Raw genomic sequence first — 18819 nt, 5'->3', positions numbered from 1 at the left:
AGCTGGGAAACGAGTTGCCACAGTTGGCCTTATACAGAAGCAGGTTCTAAACCTGGCGTTGTGTGCATCAGGCGGGAAGCTATGGGCAGGTGGGGCGGGCAGTGCGGTTTGGTCTGTCTCGTACCCTAGAGGGTTGGTTGCTGCAGATTCTGTTCCAGGAGCCACAGAATAGGCCAGAGTGCCGTCCTGGTCTAGTTGCGAGCACTTCTGAGAGGCCACCACCTTACAGAAGGGCCTAGGAGCAGAGAAGCAGCACGAGGGCTACAGCCCACACCTGCAGTCCCCCTTGCCCCCTTCACCCCCCTTGCCCCCAGGCTGAAGCCAGGTTTCCAGGTGTCTGAGTAAGAGAGCAAGGAGTAGGTATGGAGCTGACCGCCCTTCATGATAGGGCCAGTCTGGACCCACCTTGACGGATGGCAAAGCCCTCACTCACTGTCACAGCTGCAGAGTAACAGAGTAGATTTTTCCTAAGCATCTCTGGAGGCTGGGCCTCATTCCACTTGGCAGGGTGAAGTATTTATTTAAGTTTGTATGTACATGTTTATACTTAGAAAATTAGACCATATAAAATATTGTCTCATTTTACAGTATGTATGGAAAAATGTATTTTATGCCTTGTGGACACATTAGATGTTGGCAATCAGACGTGCTTTTTGTCTTACAGGAAATTTTGGCTGTTCTCAGGAAATTCTAAGCATTGCAGCCATGATGCAGATCCAGAATGTCTTTGTGATCCCCTCAAACCAGAAGTCTCAGGCAGTAAGTCCAACGTCCCCTGCACTGTTCGCCTTATTCTCATTCACTAGGGGTGTTTGTTGTTAAAACTCACTCAGAAGCTGCTGAAGACGGAGCTGTGCAGAGGTTGCTGGCTCACATTTTGAGTGTTTACCATGTCCCTGACATTGTGCTTAAGCATTTTATGTGCACAGTCTCATTTTATTTTCACCATAAACCTCAGTGGTAGATATTATTATCATCTTTCAAAGATACAGGCACAGAAAGATTAGGTAACTCCTTCATGGTTGCACAGCTGGGATTGGCGGTGTTGGCTTTCAAGGTCTACAGCCCCAGACCTTCACCACTGCACTGCTGACTATTAGTTCCCATCAAGGAAATTGTCATCCAGGCTGCTCTGGCAGAATCCTTAGTAGGCACATTAGTGAAATAATCAGTCAGGTGCCTGTGCCAAGCAGGACCATTCTAGGCGCTGCACTGTCAGGGCGGTGCTGCAGGTGGGCGTGTGGAGCTAAAATCCAGCCACCAAGACCTGCCTAGGGCACAGGCAGTAGTGCTGAGCGAGTGAGCCCTGGAAAGCCTGGAGGGAAAGCACTGGACTGCACTCAGCTGGCCAAGAGGAGGTGTCCCCTGGAGGCCGCTCAGGTGCACTTGGAGTCCGCTTCCTGGGGAGAGCAGCCACCTTGCACAGGGGGAGAGTCTGGTGTGCAGTGAGGACACCTGTTTCACCCTCCCTGACAGCGGTTTGTCTGTACACTACTGTACCCTTCCTGCCTTTGTGCCCAGATGGTAATGTCCTTTTTCTCAGGTTGTTTATCCATTTATGAACTTTCGTGACAGTCCTGCCTCAGGGTGGACACACTCACTTTAAAAAAGAGAAAACTAGATAGCAGGCTAGTGCCACTTCTTGCCATCCAGAGACTGCGTGTTTTGCTCACTTACTTCATTTGTTGTCCTTCTCACCACTGTTTATTCACTGTTGTATTCCAGGTGCTTAGCACAGGGCCTGGCCTCTAGTAGGTACTTGATGGAAATCTCTTTAATGAATGGGAGGAAGGAGGGGAGATAGGGAGGAAGGTGAGTGATTATGTGACATTGGTTCAAGGATGAAGTTCTGGAGCTAAGGTGTGCATTAGTGTACTTCCCCTGGGGAACGAATCGCACTGTCCAGGTCTTACAAAAAGAATTCAGGGATGGGCTCCGAAAGGATGTGCATCAGTGGCGGCCTAGGCTATGGAGTGTCCGCCATGTGCCAGCCAGCCAGGCAGCCCGCCCCCTGCCTCCTGGAGCCTGGGAGGAGTGTTTCTGAAAGAAGAGTCCTGCAGGACCAGGAGGAGAGAGACGAGAATGCTCACATGCATCCTCCTCCTGTTCCAGGCACTTTATAGAAAATTATCTTAACCCACAGCAACCTTGATAGAAGGGTTTAATTCTTTGATTTTACAGATAAGGAAATTGAGGCTGAGAAAGGTGCATAACCGAGCTGAGGGCTTTCAGGTGTGGCACAGCTAGGATGGTGTGAGCCAGGCCTTTCTGAATCTGCAGCCACATGCTGTTCGTTGCACAGGGTCACTCCAGTAGGGAGGCCCGCAGGAGGCAGCGTCTCAATGGAGCTTTGTTCTTTCCAGATGCGGGAGCACCGAAAATTTGCTGTGGAAGAGGGTGATCACCTCACCATGCTCAATGTGTATGAAGCGTTTATCAAAGTAAGCAGACCTCCGCCAGGGGGACCTCCATATACCCACTACTTGGGGTGACCCAGGAGCAAGGATCCCAGACATTAGTGCAGAGGAGTGGCCAACAGTCCCCTCTATTTTCCTATTAGATTTCTTGCCAGTGGGTTGGGCGTCCTGTCTCAGGTTCTGGGATGTATTGGTGGAAAGAGCTCGGGATGGCTTGGTGCTTTTCCTCACCCCAGTATGCTGTGCACTACAGCAGTGAAGACACAGTCTCCTGCTCTGCCTCTTCTCACGGAAGGCAGCATTTGATAGGAAGTTCTATTAGATTTTCTGCCAGATGAGTGAGGCTGAGAGCAACTAGAGCCTTGGGTTGAATCTTCTCAGCTGCCGTGAGAAAACCTTTAGGTAAAGATCTATCTGTGTATATCCTCACATCCTACATGCCGTTTAGCAATAGGCTTTTTAAGTTTTATTTTCAATGTTCTACACAATGAAGAGTAAATAATATAGCTTAAAGTTCTCTCTAAAAATTTTTCAAAAGAATGATCTAAAGCTGAAGAAAATGATGAAATAAGTGACTTCATATAAAGGAAAGGGACTAATATTTCACATTTTTTATTATTTATTTCTTAAATACTTTCTTAGAAGAGGATTAAATAACCAAATTTTTATTTTACCAGTGATTTGAGGAAGACCATTCAGTTAATGAATGATTTTCAGGAAAAAAACTCTATTAAATAGAGACTTAAAAATTAAAACTAGTTAAAATTTATTTGTATGAGTACAATGAACCATCTCCAATTTGAAGCTTTTTCTAGCAGTAGAATATGGATATAGGTGGACATTGCATTATTCTTTAGTTGCTTTTTGGAAAATCTTCTATGAATTAAATTTTTTTTTTAAATTTAAAACTCTTTTCTGCCTAGCTTAGAATATAATTTTAGAGAAACATTCCCCACAGCAAAAGTTTAGTCTGAGGACAGAAAATTCATACTTTAGGGACAAATAATTCTAGTTTGCAGATTATTTCTGCATTGATAAGTGTCACATCACTTGCCTGTTGTTTAGTAAAATGATAAACTGAAACCTGTCAAAGAAAAGTTGCCTTGCAAAGGACACAGGAAGCAGTTCTTTCTGATAGTTCTCTCTCTCATAGGTGCAGGTAGCTCTGCTTGTCCCTCAGCTCTCATTTGCTCTGTAGTGTGGAGAGTGAGGTCACAGAGCAGTCACATGTGACATGGTTGTCAGCATCTGTTTGGAGAGATGGGACAAAAGGAAAGGCCAGTTATGATCTGAAGATCTTGTCTCATTGCACGAGCAAATGGTGAAAGAGGAAATAGTCATCTCGCAGTGCTGCCCGGGTGTGGGCATTTCTGTGCTTTCCTAACGTTCCCTCTGTCTGGCTTGTTCTGTAGCACAATAAGAGCTCCCAGTGGTGCCAGGAACATTTCCTGAATTACAAGGGTCTTGTCAGAGCTGCGACCGTGAGAGAACAGTTGAAAAAGCTTCTTGTCAAGTTTCAGGTGCCCAAGAAGTCTAGCGAAGGTGAGAATGAGCTGCCCCGGGCATTAGCTGCCACAGTTGGGGACTTGCCTTTTTTGCTGTGTTAGCTGGAGTCTCAGAGTTCCCCTGCTGGCATGGTGGGAGGCAGCACTGTGCTGGGACCCGACACTGGTTTCATGTTTTTTTAATAAATTACCTGCATCCATGAAAAGCTCAGTGTTACGTTGCTAATCTTCCCCAAGGAGGTCCATTTTTATTTCTGAGGGTTGTTCCTACAAAAACAAATGTGTAGTTTATGACAACACATTAACAGCAGCTTGTCTGTAGTCCCAGCAATTGGGGAGGCCCAGGCAGGAGGATTGTAGGTTTGACGCCAGCCCCAACAATTTAGTGAAACCCTTCTCAAAATAAAAAGTAAAAAGGACTTGGAATGTAAAGTGGTAAAGTATCCCTGGGTTCAATCCCTAGTAACCACTCCCTAGTAACCACTCCCCCCCAAACCATTAACATTCACATTGTTATACATCATATAATTAATATAATCATGTAGTTATTTTAAGAATGAGCACTTTTTGAGGGGGAGGTACTGGGAGTTGAACTCGGGGACACTCGACCACTGAACCACATCCCTAGCCCCATTTTGTATTTTATTTAGAGACGGGGTCTCACTAAGTTGCTTGGAGCCTTGCTGTTGCTGAGGCTGGCTTTGAATTCTTGATCCTCCTGCCTCAGCCCACTGAGCCTCTGGGATTACAGGTGTGTGCCACTGTGCTTGGGAAGAATGAATACTTCTTTTGTGTGTGTAGTACATGGAATTGAACTCCAGGGCACTCTACCACCCATCTACAACCCCAGCCTTTTTTATGTTATTTTGCTATAAGGTCTTGCTAAGTTGCCCAGGCTGGCCTTAAACTTGTAATCTTCCTGCCTCAGCCACCCCATCCCCAGGAACTAGGATTATAGAAATGTGCCACTGTTCCTGGCTAAGAAAGACTGCTTGTAGTGGATGAAATGTATGGCTATTCCATACAAATTACATTTTATTTTCATATGCAAGCATAATTAAAGCCAGTTCTATGTGGTTAGCATAGGAAGTCACCGAAGGTAAGGCAGAAAGTAGTTCTGTATAAGACAGTCCCTGACCTCTAGCAGTGACAGTGAGGGTCCTCTGTTAATCAAGGAGAGGGGTTATACTGTGGCAAGGGCTCTACAGATATTTTCTCACCTCGTCTCCCACTGTGTGAGATGTAAGTGATTGTGTCCTTGCTTTACAGGACTCAGAAAGTCCTGGGGAGATGTTAACTGAAGTTCAGGGTTACTCAGGTGGTAATCAGTGGAGCCCGATCTGTTCGGCTCAGAAGCCCACACTTTTGAGGGAGTGACGCACCTGCTGGTTTATTCAGCAGTCCTTGTGGATGCTGCATGCCAGACGCTCAGCCATGTTCTCACCCCGACTGGTACTTGTGAACATTGCTCACTTGCTTCTAGTAGGCTGCTCATTATTCTGAGTGTTTCATATATTAATTCATTTAATGCTCACAATAACCCTGTGAAATATTTACTGCTATTATCCTTACTTTATAGATGAAAGAAATGAGGCTAAGAGCAAAAAGTAACCTGCTGAAGGTCACACAGTGAGCCTGTGGTCATGTTGACGTCATTGATAGAAATAGGCATTTTTGCGGGGTAACTACTTGGAGAGAAGCTGATCAGCTTCCTGTTACCAGGCAGGAAAATGTCAGCCTTACTTCTGTACCTGTGTATCTTAATCTGTTTTTCATTATCAACCCCCTGTTCAGGAAAAAAGTTATATTAAATTTAAGTTCTTCATAACAAGAAGAATTAAATGCTGAGTAATAAATTTTTCGATGAAGAGTTGGCTTTGGAGGGCCACAAACCATTGCATTTTCTAAGCTATTCTTTCTACCTCCACACCCAAGAGCCAGTTTTCATCTTTTGGAAGCGACATCGCCCCAGAGACAAACTCATGTTTTAAAAGGTCATTTCTGAAGGGCATTTAGAGAGAAGGGACTGAATCTTGGATCAGATGATGGTGAGAAATGTAGATTTGGGATCAATCAGTTCTGTACTTGGGAACAGTAAAGAAGATCATGGAGACTGAATAAATTACAGGCAAATTTAAAACATGTAGATATTAAAAAGCAAATATTAAAAGATATTTTCAGTAGTCATGAAGTAAAAGATAAAAACGTTTGATAAATGAACAAAGGATTAGCATATAAAATTCATAAGGCCAGGTAATGTGGCACACACTTGTGATCCCAGCAACTTGGGATCTGAGGCAGGAGGATTGCAAGTTTGAGCCAATCTCAGAAACTTAATGAGACCATAATTCATAATTTAAAAAAAGGGTTGGGATGAAATTCAGTGGTAGAGTGCCCCTGGGTTCAGTCCCCAGTAGGGGTTGGGGGGGAAATATAAGTAAAAATAAAAGACAAGATGAAATTCATAAATAAATATATAGTTACCAATCAAATAAATATAAAGTAAAAGAAGGTAACTTTGTATGTGGGGGGTGTTTGCTGGGGATTGAACCCAGGCCTTGTGTTTGCTACACAAGCCGCCTACCACTGAGCTACACCCCCAAAGATAACCCTTTTTGCCAAAACATTGTTGATAAGAGTGCAGTGAGACTGACATATTTGTATATTGTTGATGACTTTATAAGTAGCACCACATTTAGGAAATTTGTTTGCCAACAATTATATTTCATTGGATCTAAAATACCACCATCATTTTGTATCAGTAAGAAAGAAAACCATGCTACAGGGGGCTGGGGTTGTGGCTCAGCGGTAGAGCACTTGCCTAGCATGTGTGAGGCCCTGGGTTCAATCCTCAGCACCACATAAAACTAAATAAATACAATAAAGTTGTTATGTCCAACTACAACTAAGAAATAAATATTTTTTTAAAAAGAAAACCATGCTACCACTGTAGTTGTAAATGCTATTCTGATCCAGTAAGTTGAAAAAAAAAAGAGTGAATCTTAAAATTGATGAAAAATGGTGTGTCGTAAGCCATAAAAATGAGACTATTCTTTTGCATAATCATTTGGAGTTTATCTTATGGATATCATCTAGAACATGGAGCTTTATTCATGAGGGATGGTTACTATATCAATAGAAATAACAATGAAAATGGAATATTTGGAAATTTTGAAGAATTGTACACTATAGCTTATAACCTTGGAAATGATGTAGAATATTTCAGTTTGTGCCTTATGGAAAGAATATCATTCCCACAAGGTGCAGACCTACAGAGGAATTCTGAGGTAACTGGCCAGCCTGTGTACTAACTCTCTTAGGGTCTGGTGTCCAGCCTTCATCCAGTCCTCTGTGGCCTGGAAGTGTGGAATGGTCCCAAGTTCAAGGAGCTGTCCTGCATTATTGTTCTCAGCAGCCACTGTGGGGAGTGGGGACCTCTTCAGATGATGCCAGGGTGTCTCGAAGCAGCCTGGGGTGGGGCTAGGACTGGGTCCCATGCCTCACGGCACAGGCCTGAAGAGGTGGCATGTAGGGCAGGTGAGGGTCTCATCTGTTGCTTGTCTGGTGCTCTGTGTGCAGGTGATCCTGATCCGGTCCTGAGGTGCATTGTTTCTGGATTCTTTGCAAATGCAGCGAGGTTTCATTCTACCGGAGCTTATAGGTAACACAATACTTTCTGAAGTCATTTGTTAAAGAAGAAATCTTCAAAATGACCCGTCCCCCAAAAAAATGCACAAAATGCTGATTGCAGAAATTGTAGAGCAATTAATTATTTTTAATTTAAATCATGTCTCCCTCGAAAACTGAGTTGAGGTTAGTTATATAGTTTTAAGCAAATTGCCTCGACTCTCTGGAAGTGCGAACCTGTCCCCATGTTGTAATTCTTGTTTTGGAAGGACAGCAGTTACATGCTGGAGGCTGGCACTGTCTCAGCTCGCATTAAGGAATGCTGGGATTGGAGGAAACCATTAAAGATGGTGTTTCCTAGAGAAGTTACTTTGACTGTTGGGGAGTCCATTTTGTCTGTAGAGCTCGGTGGGACGCACTGGTACCTGGTGTCTTTGGAACTTTGCAAGTGTTTCTTAGTATGGCAAACGTGCCTCTTGCTGCAGTCTGCATTCTCTTTCTTTCATCCCATTTTCTAGGCATAGAAAATCGCTGATTATTGATACCTACATCAGCCTCACTGAATTCAGATATAGTAAAAAACTTAAGTGTTAGTTTAGCCTTCTTTTCTCCAAATTAAATCATTCTGGCTCTTGGAGCAGATGCTTTAGTCTGCCTCTTCTATGCCGTGGCTCATTGTAGTCTCCTCCCTTCACTGTAGTCTGTCAAAGTATGGCTGTCATCATTTCCTCATTTTCTCAGCTCTTTTTTGGATGTCTTCTCTATATTATTTTGCCATTAGTTTTTTTTTTTTTTCCCTTGAGAAAATAGTGAAATCCTGTTCTTAAGGCCAATCAAGAGATCCCTTTCCCTGAACACCAGGCTTCTGTTAAAGTGTCTAGAGTTCAGTGAGCATTTAAAGTTTTTTGGCAGCAATATCTGCTGCATCCAGCATCCTGGTGGCTGGCTGAACTTTAAAGCGCAGCACTGACAGTTATCTCTAGTGTGTTCTGTTGGCCTGGCCCATCTTTGTGGGGATTCTGAGCATCTCCCATATTGAGTCCTCTGTGTTTGAGGCAGTCCTTCCAGGAGGCAGGCAGGTGGGACCACCCCCTGGAGAGGCCTGAGCTCTTCTCCAGTGAGTGTCCTTGACTTGTCACTTTGATTGGCTTACTCGCCCTCCCTCTCCTGAAGACAAGTCAGCCATTTCTGCAGGCATTCTAAACATTGCAATAGTACCCTTAAAAACAACAACAACAACAACAACAACAAGGAGCTTCATGAGAGGTTCTAAGGCCAGTTATTCCTTTGAGACCAAGTTCATTGTGGGGTCAGCTCCCACCATTTGGGACAGCCAGAGCCCCCAGGATACTGGTTTTATTGTGGTGCCAGCGATGAGCTTAGTCCTGGTTTGGAAGCACTTCCCCTGATGAAACAGATTCCCTGGTGCCCTGAGAAGTTCTGGACAGTGACATCCTGTAAATGTTCTCCTGTGATCTGGTAGTTATAATTCTTAATTCAGTTGAATAAAACTCATAGTCCAATACCGAGCTTGAATATGTCTTACCCCCTCTTATATCCTTTAATTTTGTAAAATATGAAAGCTTATAGAAGAAATCATTATTTCTGCCCAAAGGAAATTGTTTTGAAAGAGAACACACAGAACATAAACACAGGCAAAGTATTATATTCCTAAATGCTTTTTGGAGGGGCCACATGTTGCTTTTCTTCCTTTTGTATGATTTATTTCTGACTCCTGGGGTGGCAGCAGGGGAGGGTCAAGGAAGGGTACAGAGAAGATATAGAGAATTGTTTCATTCAGTGAAGTTGAATCTGTCTGCATTTTTTGTTAATATTAGAAACATCTGTGGGAAAGTCTTGCTGTCAATACTTAAAATGTGCTTCAGATGAAATTCTTCTGTCTTCCAAGGACTATCCGGGATGATCACGAGCTGCACATCCACCCTGCGTCCGTCCTCTATGCAGAGAAGCCGCCTCGATGGTGAGCCACTCTTGCTGCTTGGAAGCAGGGCCTGATTCTTGTTCAACTCTAGGTCCCCAGGTCCTGGCACAGGCCCTGGAACACAGGTGCTCTGTACGTGTTTGTTGAATGCATCTTATGCTGAGTTGTGTGTAGAATTTCTGCTCTACCAAAGGTCCCTTTACGCAGACTGATGTTGTCTGCTCACTCGTCCTCTCAACAGGGGTTCACTGTCACTCACTGCCCAGATGCCCAGCCCTGCACAGCTGTGCAGAGATGACTTGGGGTCCAGCCCCAGTTCTGATGGAGACAGGCCCAGATTGATTCCTGTATTGTAGAAGGACTTTGCTAGAGGGATGTATAAAGTATGGGCACTTCCGGTGCCAGGGAGAGTCACTTCATGGACAAGGTAACATTTACTCTGGACTTGGAGACAAAGTTTTTCAGACAAAAAAGGATCCACAGGACATTCAGACTGAGGAAATAGGGTGAGCAACCTGGGGCAACATCAAAGAACTTCCTGTCTTTGGGGAATGGGAATCACTGTGGCTGGCCACGGGTGACCTGTGAAGTGGTGCCAGCATGCAACCCCGGCCGGGAAGGAAGAAGTGAGTGCAGAGGTCAGGCGAAGGCATTCAGATATTTTTATAGCATTTTGACAAGTTGTGCTTATGTCTGCCCGATTTAAAAACTAATAGATTTGGGCTTATATTTTGTGTCTTTTTAAAATTTCAGTTTTTAAATAATTCATTTATATTGTATTTTACAAAAATATTGATTGACAATGGACTGGAAATTTTAAAGACAACCACTGGTCCCATAACCAGTTGGAAGACAGAATCCTGGGGAAAGGGGAGGGGTGCATGTATGGAGAGAGGGAGGGAAAGTGGCAGGAGATAAAATTAGAAGGTAGAAAGTTCTGGCGAAAGATACTTTGTGCCAGTAGTTTTCAAAGTGTGGCCTCTAGACCAGCAGCAGTGTCTCCTGGAAACTTGCTGGAAGTGCAGACTCAGGCTGTGCCCAGTCCGCCTGAATCAGAACTGCAGAGGGGGGCCCTGCACTCTACTTAAGTGGTGCTTCACATCAGTGGTGAAGTTGAGCTCTCACCTAGATCAAGGGGGTAGGCTGTCCTGTAACCAGCACAGACCTAGAAGCTTTCAAGGTGGAGAGCTTGGTCAATTCTGGATTTAGAAATGTGGTCATTGGTGTACAGGTCAAATTGGAGATCTCAATTCTGAATCTCCTATAAAGATCTGCTGACTTTTGGTTATTTAAATTTGGGAGTTGCTTAAAAGAAAAATGTTTTTCTTTTTCCTGTTTCATTTCCAAGGAGCTTCACACGGAGGTGGAGCTCCTTGGAAATGAAAGGGTGGTGGATATAGAGCCCGTCTGGAGCAGACCTGTGCCTCTCAGTGCCCCTCCCCCGTGGCCTCTGCAGAGGGTCCCCTCCTTCCTTTTCATCAGCTGGGACTCATTTACTCTTTCTGAGGGGGTAGCAGAGTGTGGCTGGGCATTTATGGTTCTGAGGAATGCCCTGAATCAACACTTAAGATAGCTCAGAAACTAGTTATGTGCTCCTGAAGTCTGGTGATTTGAAATTATGTTCTTGGTTCAGATGATTCAGTCTTTTTGTTCCCCCACTAAGATATCATTTATGAACAGTGAAAGATGAATTTTGACAAATGTGTACCTCCATGAAATTCACACTCTAAATAAGAAAATATTTTCATCACTCTGGAAAGTTCTTTGTGTCTCTGCAGTCATTTTCCTGCCCTTTTCATGATCAGGCATCTGCCTTCATTTCTTATATTGTCTAATTATGTCCTCAAGTTTCGTTCAGAGCTATATAAACATACAAAGGACCAGAAAGGTCCTTTGCAGGTAACTGAGATGCCCTAGAAATCATGTGGGACTCAGAGTCTTCTCTGTGAAATGTACACACTATGACCCACGTGCTTAGGGAGTGGTATGCATTACAGGTGTTCAGTGCTTTTGTACTCGGAGTTTGGAGTACACACCTGCGAATGATTAAAGAAAGGGACTCAGCATCTCTAACTGTGGTTCCTGACTATCCTGAGATGTGGGAGGATGTTCCATGTCTTTCTCGTTTCAGGGTCATCTACAATGAAGTTATACAGACCTCCAAGTACTACATGAGAGATGTGACTGTCATAGAATCTGCATGGCTGTTGGAGCTGGCTCCACACTTTTATCAGCAAGGAACGGTAGGAATGAGCAGATCTTGTCCCCCAAACCACCTGTAGGCGCTGGTTTATTTTGTTAAATACACATTTCTTCTTTATTTTAGTTCTCTTAATCCCCTCTGCCTCCACCCATGGTGCATAGGATGAAAAGGCCATTTCACCACCCGGTTCCCCCAAACAGGGTGAAAGCATGTCCGTCATTTGCTTCATAAGGAAGTACAATTAAAAATGAGTCGGTCCAGCCTCATCAGGGAAAAACCCAAACCAAAACAAACATATCTCCAGCTCTTCTTTTCTCCATTTGCTCCTAAAGAAGTTATCTCACACTTGAGACCTACATTTGGAGTAGCCCAGATATTCTCTAATAAGAATTGCCTCACGGACACTATGAATAGGTGTGCAGGCTTAAACCCAAGGTAGTTTACCATTTGGTGGGTGAGACCTGGCCCATGTAGAGTCCTCCGTATTCACTCTTCTGCCGTGGCAGGTCCCATATAGGACGAGCAGGGTAGTGAACATTTTGAGCAGATTTATAGTTTTGTTTTCTTCTTCACTTTTGCCAAAAGTGGTCCATTCATTGCCCTAAAAAAAGAAAGGCCATACATTCTTCTAACAAGATTTTTCATTGAGGGATGGTTGTTAATATTTAGAAGACTGACAGGTAAATCAGATTTCACAAGCTTTCCGGCTGACTGTGACTCATAGACTCAGTCTGTTTGTTCTGCGTTGTGTTTTTAATTGGGAGTGTCTAGTTATTAATGCAGTTATCAATATGGTTAGATTTAAGCTACCACCATGCTGTTTTTTTTTTTGTGTCTGTTCAGCTTATTCTTTGTTCGTTCTTTTTCCTGCCTGCTTTCACAGGCACATGCCCTGTTCTGCAAATTCTAGCTGTTTCAAGGGTTCTTTTAGTATTCTATTTTATCTCTTTAAGTAGTCTTTTATACCTCTTGTTTCTTTACTTATTCATTCATTTATTTTTTTAGGGTTGCTCTAGGAATTACAATAAGGCATCCACAGCTCATCACAGTTGACCTTGAATTAGGGTTACACTACTTAGCTTCTAATGTAAGAAATCTATAATACATTTCATTTTCTCCATCTCATGCTTGGGGCTGTTGTTGTCTTATATTTTATTTCTGCATATATTTAAACCCCACAATACATTGTTACCGTCATTGTTTTAAACAATTAGTTGTCTTATAAGAGATCAATAAGAAAAAGCGAATGTTTGCGTGTTGCCCAAATATCTGCCATTTCAGTGCTGGACCCCGTGTCTTTCTGGCATCTTTCCCCTTTAGCCTGAAGAGCTTCCTATACTGTATCTTGGTTCACGTCTCCAGTGAACTGTTCTCTCAGCATTCATTTATTTGAAAATGTCTTCACTTCATCTTTGTTTTTGAAAGGTATTTTTTGCTCTGTAGAATTCTAGTTTGAAAGACTTTTTGTTTGCTTGTTTCATTTTAGCATCTTAAAGTTTATTCCTTGCCATCTGGTTTGCAGCGTCTGAGAAGCCAGCAGTCGTTTTCATGGTTGTTCTCTGTGTGTAACGAGTCTTCTCCTCCCCTCCCCCTGCCCAGTGCCTGCTTTTAGGTGTTTTTTTTTTTTTCTTTTTTCTTTCCTAGCTTTATCTTTGATTTTTTTTTTTTTTTTTTTTTGGGTCGTTTTGGGGATTGAACCCAGGGCCTTGTGCATTGTGAGGCAAGCACTCTACCAGTTGAGCTCTATCCCCAGCCCTTGTCTTTGACTTTTGGCAGTTTGACATGGGAGATGCCTTTCTTTGTGTTTGTCTCACTTTGGAGTTCATTGAGTGTGATGGTTCTTTGAGCTGGTTTTCTTAAATCGTATTTGGGAAATTTGGGACAGTGATTCCTTGAAATACTTTTTTCCTGCTTCAGTGCGTCTCTCCTTCCTGGAGCACAGCTGCTTGTGCAGGAGCTCTTGATATGGTTTCACACCTCACAAGGCTCTGGTCCTTGTCTCCGTGCTTCAGTTTGGACGGCTGCACTTGACCTGTCTTTAGGGTTACTGATCGGTTTTGCAGTGTCCAATACCTGCAGAGAATGTTTCATTTCAGATATGTATTTTCCCATTCTAGCATTTTCATTTGATTCTTTTTTAGTTTTGTTTTTATAATCTCTGCTGAGATCCTTCATGTGTTCATCATATGCATTTTTTTTCCTTTAAATCTCTGATGAACATATTTATAATAACTATTTTAAAGTCTTCAACATCTTTGTCATTTCTGGTATATTTTGTCTTTGTGTTCTTCCTCATAATTGACCACATTTTCCTCCTTCTTGTGCCTAGTACATTTTTGTAGGCTGGATATTATAGATGTTATGTTGTAAAATCTATGTTTTGTTTCCTTTTCTTATAGAATGTTGACTATTATTCTGGCACTCAGTTAGTTACAGGCACATCATTTGATTCTCCTGAGCCTTGCTCTTGGTCTTCATAGGGTAGGTCTTAGTCATATGCTTGAGACTTGGCCTTTTTGGTGTCTCAGTTAAATGGCTAGGATATTCAGTGAGGGCTCTGCCAGGTCAGAGAGCCATCGTACCCAGCACTTTCAGGCCTTCAGAATCTCCATTTCTGCTTTTAACTCCCCAGGAACTGTCCTCTGCCATTCTTATTGAATCTTACGTTTATTGAATCGTATTGCTTAATGTTCAGCCAAAGTCTTCAGGGTAGCCTTGTGTGGACTTCCGGAGCTCCCCCTTTTTGATGCCCTATTCTGCAAATTCTAGCTGTTTAACAGTTCTGAGCTCTTGTCTCCATTTCCTCTGTTTTCTGATTAGAATTTACTTCTCTGGCCAAGGTTTGGAGACCTAGAAAGAGATTCAGGATGAGTATGAAGCTCACCTGTTTCCTTTTTCAAAGATTACAGCCTCTGATGGGCCTGTAGCTCAGTAGTAGAGTATGTGCTTAACATGCACCAGGCCCTAGTTCAGTCTCTAGCACCAGCACCGTGTGTGCATTCATTCTCTCTCTCTCTCTCTCACACACACACACAAAACACACACAAACACACAAAGGCATGATAGCACTGTGCTGTTTGTTTTCCAGTGCTGAGAAGCATTGCCTTCAGATGTTTTGTCTGGGTTTATGGTTTTTCCAGCATAAGGGAAAGTCCAAAACCTCTTATTCCTTCCATCAGGGCTAGAGCTGGACTGCACAGTGTTTTCCAATCAAAATTTGAATTGATTGTTGCCTTTAAAAAGTGGGAGATTTAAGCTAGTCTCAGTGACACATGCCTGTAGTCCCAACTACTTAGGAGACTGAGGCAGCAAGATCACTTGAGCTCAGGAGTTCAAGGCCAGCCTGGGCAACACTTTTTTTTTTTTTTTAAGGTAGATTTTAAATGTGTTTCTGTTTTCTCTTGAAAAAAGTATAACACTGTGCCTGTGATTCTGCACGCCGGCTGTTGGGCTGAGGAGTGACTTCCTGCTGTAGATGCCACAGTCCTACGTCCCTGTTTATTCATTTGCTCAACTCTTGGAGACATTTGAGTTTGTGACCCTGTGAATGGACGGGTCTTCTCATCCCTCCTCCCCTGTAAGGTCAAGGGAAATTGCCCTTTGCAAATCTACATAAGATCTAATTCTTATCCAAACAAAAAACAATTCAAACCTCTACAGTTCTTCACACATCCTAAACAGGTGTTTCAGACAGAAACCAGATCAACTGCAGGGGCTGATGAAATGCAGAGAGTGCCGTCCCTGCCCTGTTGGGTTGGTAAGAATAAACCTGTAGTGAAAGAAAATCTTTTCCTTCCAATCTCTCTTGTGGAAAACAACAGACTTCAGAGCCAGAGAGAGGTGATTAGCAATGCAAACTAGAATGGCTAGAAGCCGCTGTAAAATGCCTGCTGAAGCTGTGCCTAAGGAGACCAGGCCTGCTGTTGTCCCACACTGTCCTGGGTTCCCAGGGTTCTTGGAGAGCAGAATTAACCTCATCACTTTCCCTTCTCAGCTCAAAATTACAGTTTCTTTAGGTCAACCCCGCAAAGTTTAAAGAGCAAACAGCTCTAGAAGTTTGAAGAAGACAAGCCCAAATTTTCACACTTATTTTTTTCTCTCCAAATGCCTGGTTTTCAGCCCATCACTTTCACTGTGATCAGCATTTTTAAAAAGGCTGGGACCTTTAGAAACCACCAGTGCAGCGGCCTCCTTGTACAGTGTGGGTCCCCAGGTCCCCCTGGTTAACAGTCCAGAGGAGCTTCTGCTGTTAAGTTTTCCAAAGCAGATGGCCTTGCCCAGGACTCTCCGGATCTCCAGGGACTGCCCATGGACTGTCGATGTTCTTTGGTGAACATAGACCATATACAGCCCACGGACCGTCCATGCTCTGTTCCTGGCACCCTAGGTGACGTTACATCACTTGTTTTTCAGAATGTCACTCTTCCCTATAAAGAGGCCTGAAATGGTTCAGAGTCAGCTTTGTTTATGCTCAACATTCCTTCCAGAAATGAGCACCAAAAATGGCCTTGTAAGCACAATGGTGTCATCTTCCATTCTCAACTAAGGCTGTGGGTGTCTAACCTTAGTTGGAGGGTCATATCAGGTGAAGTACAGAGAGGAGAGAATTCAGAGGATAAATACAGCAAGAATAGGGTGACCTGTTCAGAGATTTGCCTTCCCATCTGCAAATTGTTTTTGTGTTTCTCAAAGTTATCTTCGTTATCTGGGAAAACCCTTCCAACCTGGCCTTTGGAAGACCCTTCCCTGGTCCTCCTCAGGCAGGAATAGATAGAAAGTCTGTCGTCCTGGTGCTCACTGGGCCCTGGCTCCCGTCCTACAGTCCTTTCTCACCTTGTACTTGGCAGTGTGCGCGTCTTCTTTCCACCCTGTATTTGCTCAGGGACTGCAGTTCTCTGTGGGGTGGTGGGACTTGCTCTCGTGAGGCCGTGTGTGCTGAGAAATGGGGTTTGGGCCCTGAGAAGTTGGGGTGGGAATTCCCCCTGTGAAGAACTCACTGTGTGCGTGGGTCTTGGTATTCATTTATGATTGTTGAGGGAGCATCAGATGTCCCTCAGTTGGTGAGTGGCTGTCCCTTATTAGAAGCTTATGTTTACTCACTCTGCCTCAAATGCATAATTCAGGATTTCTATCACTTTTGGTTTTACCTTAGAATATTTTTATCCTTTAATCCTATTATCTAATACCCATGATTATGTTAGTGAGATTCGTATGTTATGTATACTGACAGTGACATTTCTGGGGGGGAAATACTGTCACTAGGAGGTGTCTGTTTCCTGCCTGGCTTCTTAGCTGGTGTAACCCCCACTGTGGGAGGGGCCATGGCTTTAGCTCCGGTGAGCACAGGAACCTGGCATGTGGAGACTCTGGCTGCATTGGCCCATTCCTTTGTTTCTAAAGGGAGGGTACTTTTCCTTAACCGTTCTCAAAAACCTCTTGGAAAGCTGAGGCCATCCTCTGCTGAGGCCAGCCCTCGAGCACAGGCCTTGGGCCTCAGTGCTGCCTGGGTGCTGGGCGAAGGGAGAGGCGGTTCACTGGCAGCCTCTGGAGTGCTCTGGGGCCAGCTTCTGTCTTGGTGGGCCGGCTCCGGCTGCTTGTGGCCTCCTGAAGTCCTGTTTCCTTCATGGGTCACTTGGGCTTTCCCGCTCCAGGCTTTTTTCTGAGGGACACAGCATTTCCTGAGAAGGCATGGACTGGGTGGAAGATTTGATTTGGTCACTGACTTGGGAATTATGTTGGAGTCTGGTGTCTTTGTCCAGTTAACCCAACTATGATGTTTTCTCTTCTCTTGCAGCACCTGTCCCTGAAAGCCAAAAGGGCCAAGGTCCAGGACTTGTGAGCTGAGCTCAGTTGCAGTAGCAGTGACTGCTTGGTGGCCTCTTTTCCTTGCTGTCCCTGGCCCCGGGGGTGTGAGCTGGCACCAGCTCATGTGGAATCTGCAGCTGCTGTGGAGTGGGCTGCAGCCAGCTCACTGGCCCCTTTCTTCCCACCCCTGCCAGCATTTGCCTCTTTGCTGAGATCCAGAGAAGTCCTTGCATGGGCAGACGCACCACGCGCCGCACTAGGCAGAATGGGAGTGGGCCAGGCGGCTCTTGAGCTGGTGGTCAGCACGCTCACTGGCCCAGCAGGCTACTGGCAGCAGGCACACAGTCCTGGCCCAGCTCTTGGGGAAGGAGGAAGAAAGCCAACTGCTGAAGGCTGCGGTGCCACGTGGGGTGGACAGAGGCTCTGCTGGGCCACCTTTGCTTCCCTGCTGTGGCCATGGCTGAGTTGACCAGTGAGGACCTCTGCTGGATGTGCACAGGCGTGTGTGCGTGAAGGCAGGGGACCTTGGAAATGCTGGGGATTTCTGCCAGGATGGCCAAGGGTCAGGTCTGCCAGGGGTCCAAACCGAGCAGCTTGTGTCTGTCTTCTGCCTGTGTCCCTGCTTAACTGTGGCCAGGAGACTGACAAGGGATTGGTGTCTACAGGAGGACTCCCGTGCACCATCCTGGGTAGCCGTGGATTTCTGTCTTTCACAGTGGGCTGAGCTTTCTCTCAGAGCTCAGTGCCACGTCCTGGTGCCAGAGCTGAGCACTGGCGAAAGCCCACCAGCTCTGACCCTCAGGGCTCCTCTGTAGCAGGAATTCACTAAGTTTAGCTGCTCTAAACTTCTGTAGCTCAGGAATGTAACTCTCGTCTCTGTCTCTGTTTGTCCACGTGTGTTCTCGGGAGAACACAGGTGGCTCCTTGTTGCCCCTGTGGCTGCTGAGATGATGACTGCTCCTCAACACGACGATGCAGTGTCCCCTTACTGTTTCAGTGACAATTATTTTAAAAACACGTAGCTTGAAAATTTATTTTTATACTGGTTTTAGTTTGGATGTGCCACTTTTGGCATCAAACCTGTATAGCATTTTTATTTCCATTTTATAAACATGTAAATAGTAGTGATAACTTGTTAATAATGGTAAACCTTTATACCTAAAATACACATATTCCCTCCCATCTGTAGATGTCATGGTCTTTATTTTAAGATGGTCCCATGAATTATTCCGTGCGAGGGCCTGATATTGTCTAAAAGCCCTGATGCAGTGGCATCCATCAGCTTTGGGGTTACATGGACACAGGAAGTTCCCCTCCCCA

At 44.5% G+C, this 18819-nt stretch overlaps 1 protein-coding gene across 3 annotated transcripts in view; it reads left to right on the top strand.

Annotated features, from left to right (window-relative positions):
* The window catches only part of DHX35 (DEAH-box helicase 35), a 70625-nt gene extending 52209 nt beyond the window's left edge, over nt 1-18416 (top strand). The window contains exons 16-22 of one of the 3 annotated variants that reach the window (XM_081291775.1): nt 665-759; nt 2364-2441; nt 3830-3959; nt 7502-7583; nt 9459-9530; nt 11623-11734; nt 17489-18416. In XM_081291775.1, the coding sequence (XP_081147901.1) occupies nt 665-759; nt 2364-2441; nt 3830-3959; nt 7502-7583; nt 9459-9530; nt 11623-11734; nt 17489-17533 (614 nt within the window). In that variant the 3' untranslated portion in view covers nt 17534-18416. Of the gene's footprint in view, nt 1-664; nt 760-2363; nt 2442-3829; nt 3960-4572; nt 4674-7501; nt 7584-9387; nt 9531-11622; nt 11735-17488 lie in introns of those variants that run through there. The other 2 variants (XR_014021653.1, XM_081291774.1) reach the window with 2 other exon arrangements.
* The last annotated feature ends 403 nt before the right edge of the window (nt 18417-18819 follow it).

The sequence above is a fragment of the Spermophilus citellus genome (assembly GCF_964194105.1).
Source record: "Spermophilus citellus genome assembly, chromosome: 4".
Classification (NCBI taxonomy): Eukaryota; Metazoa; Chordata; class Mammalia; order Rodentia; family Sciuridae; genus Spermophilus; species Spermophilus citellus.
The sequence above is the reverse complement of the archived record's forward strand: the minus strand, read 5'-3'. Positions and strand labels throughout refer to the sequence as shown.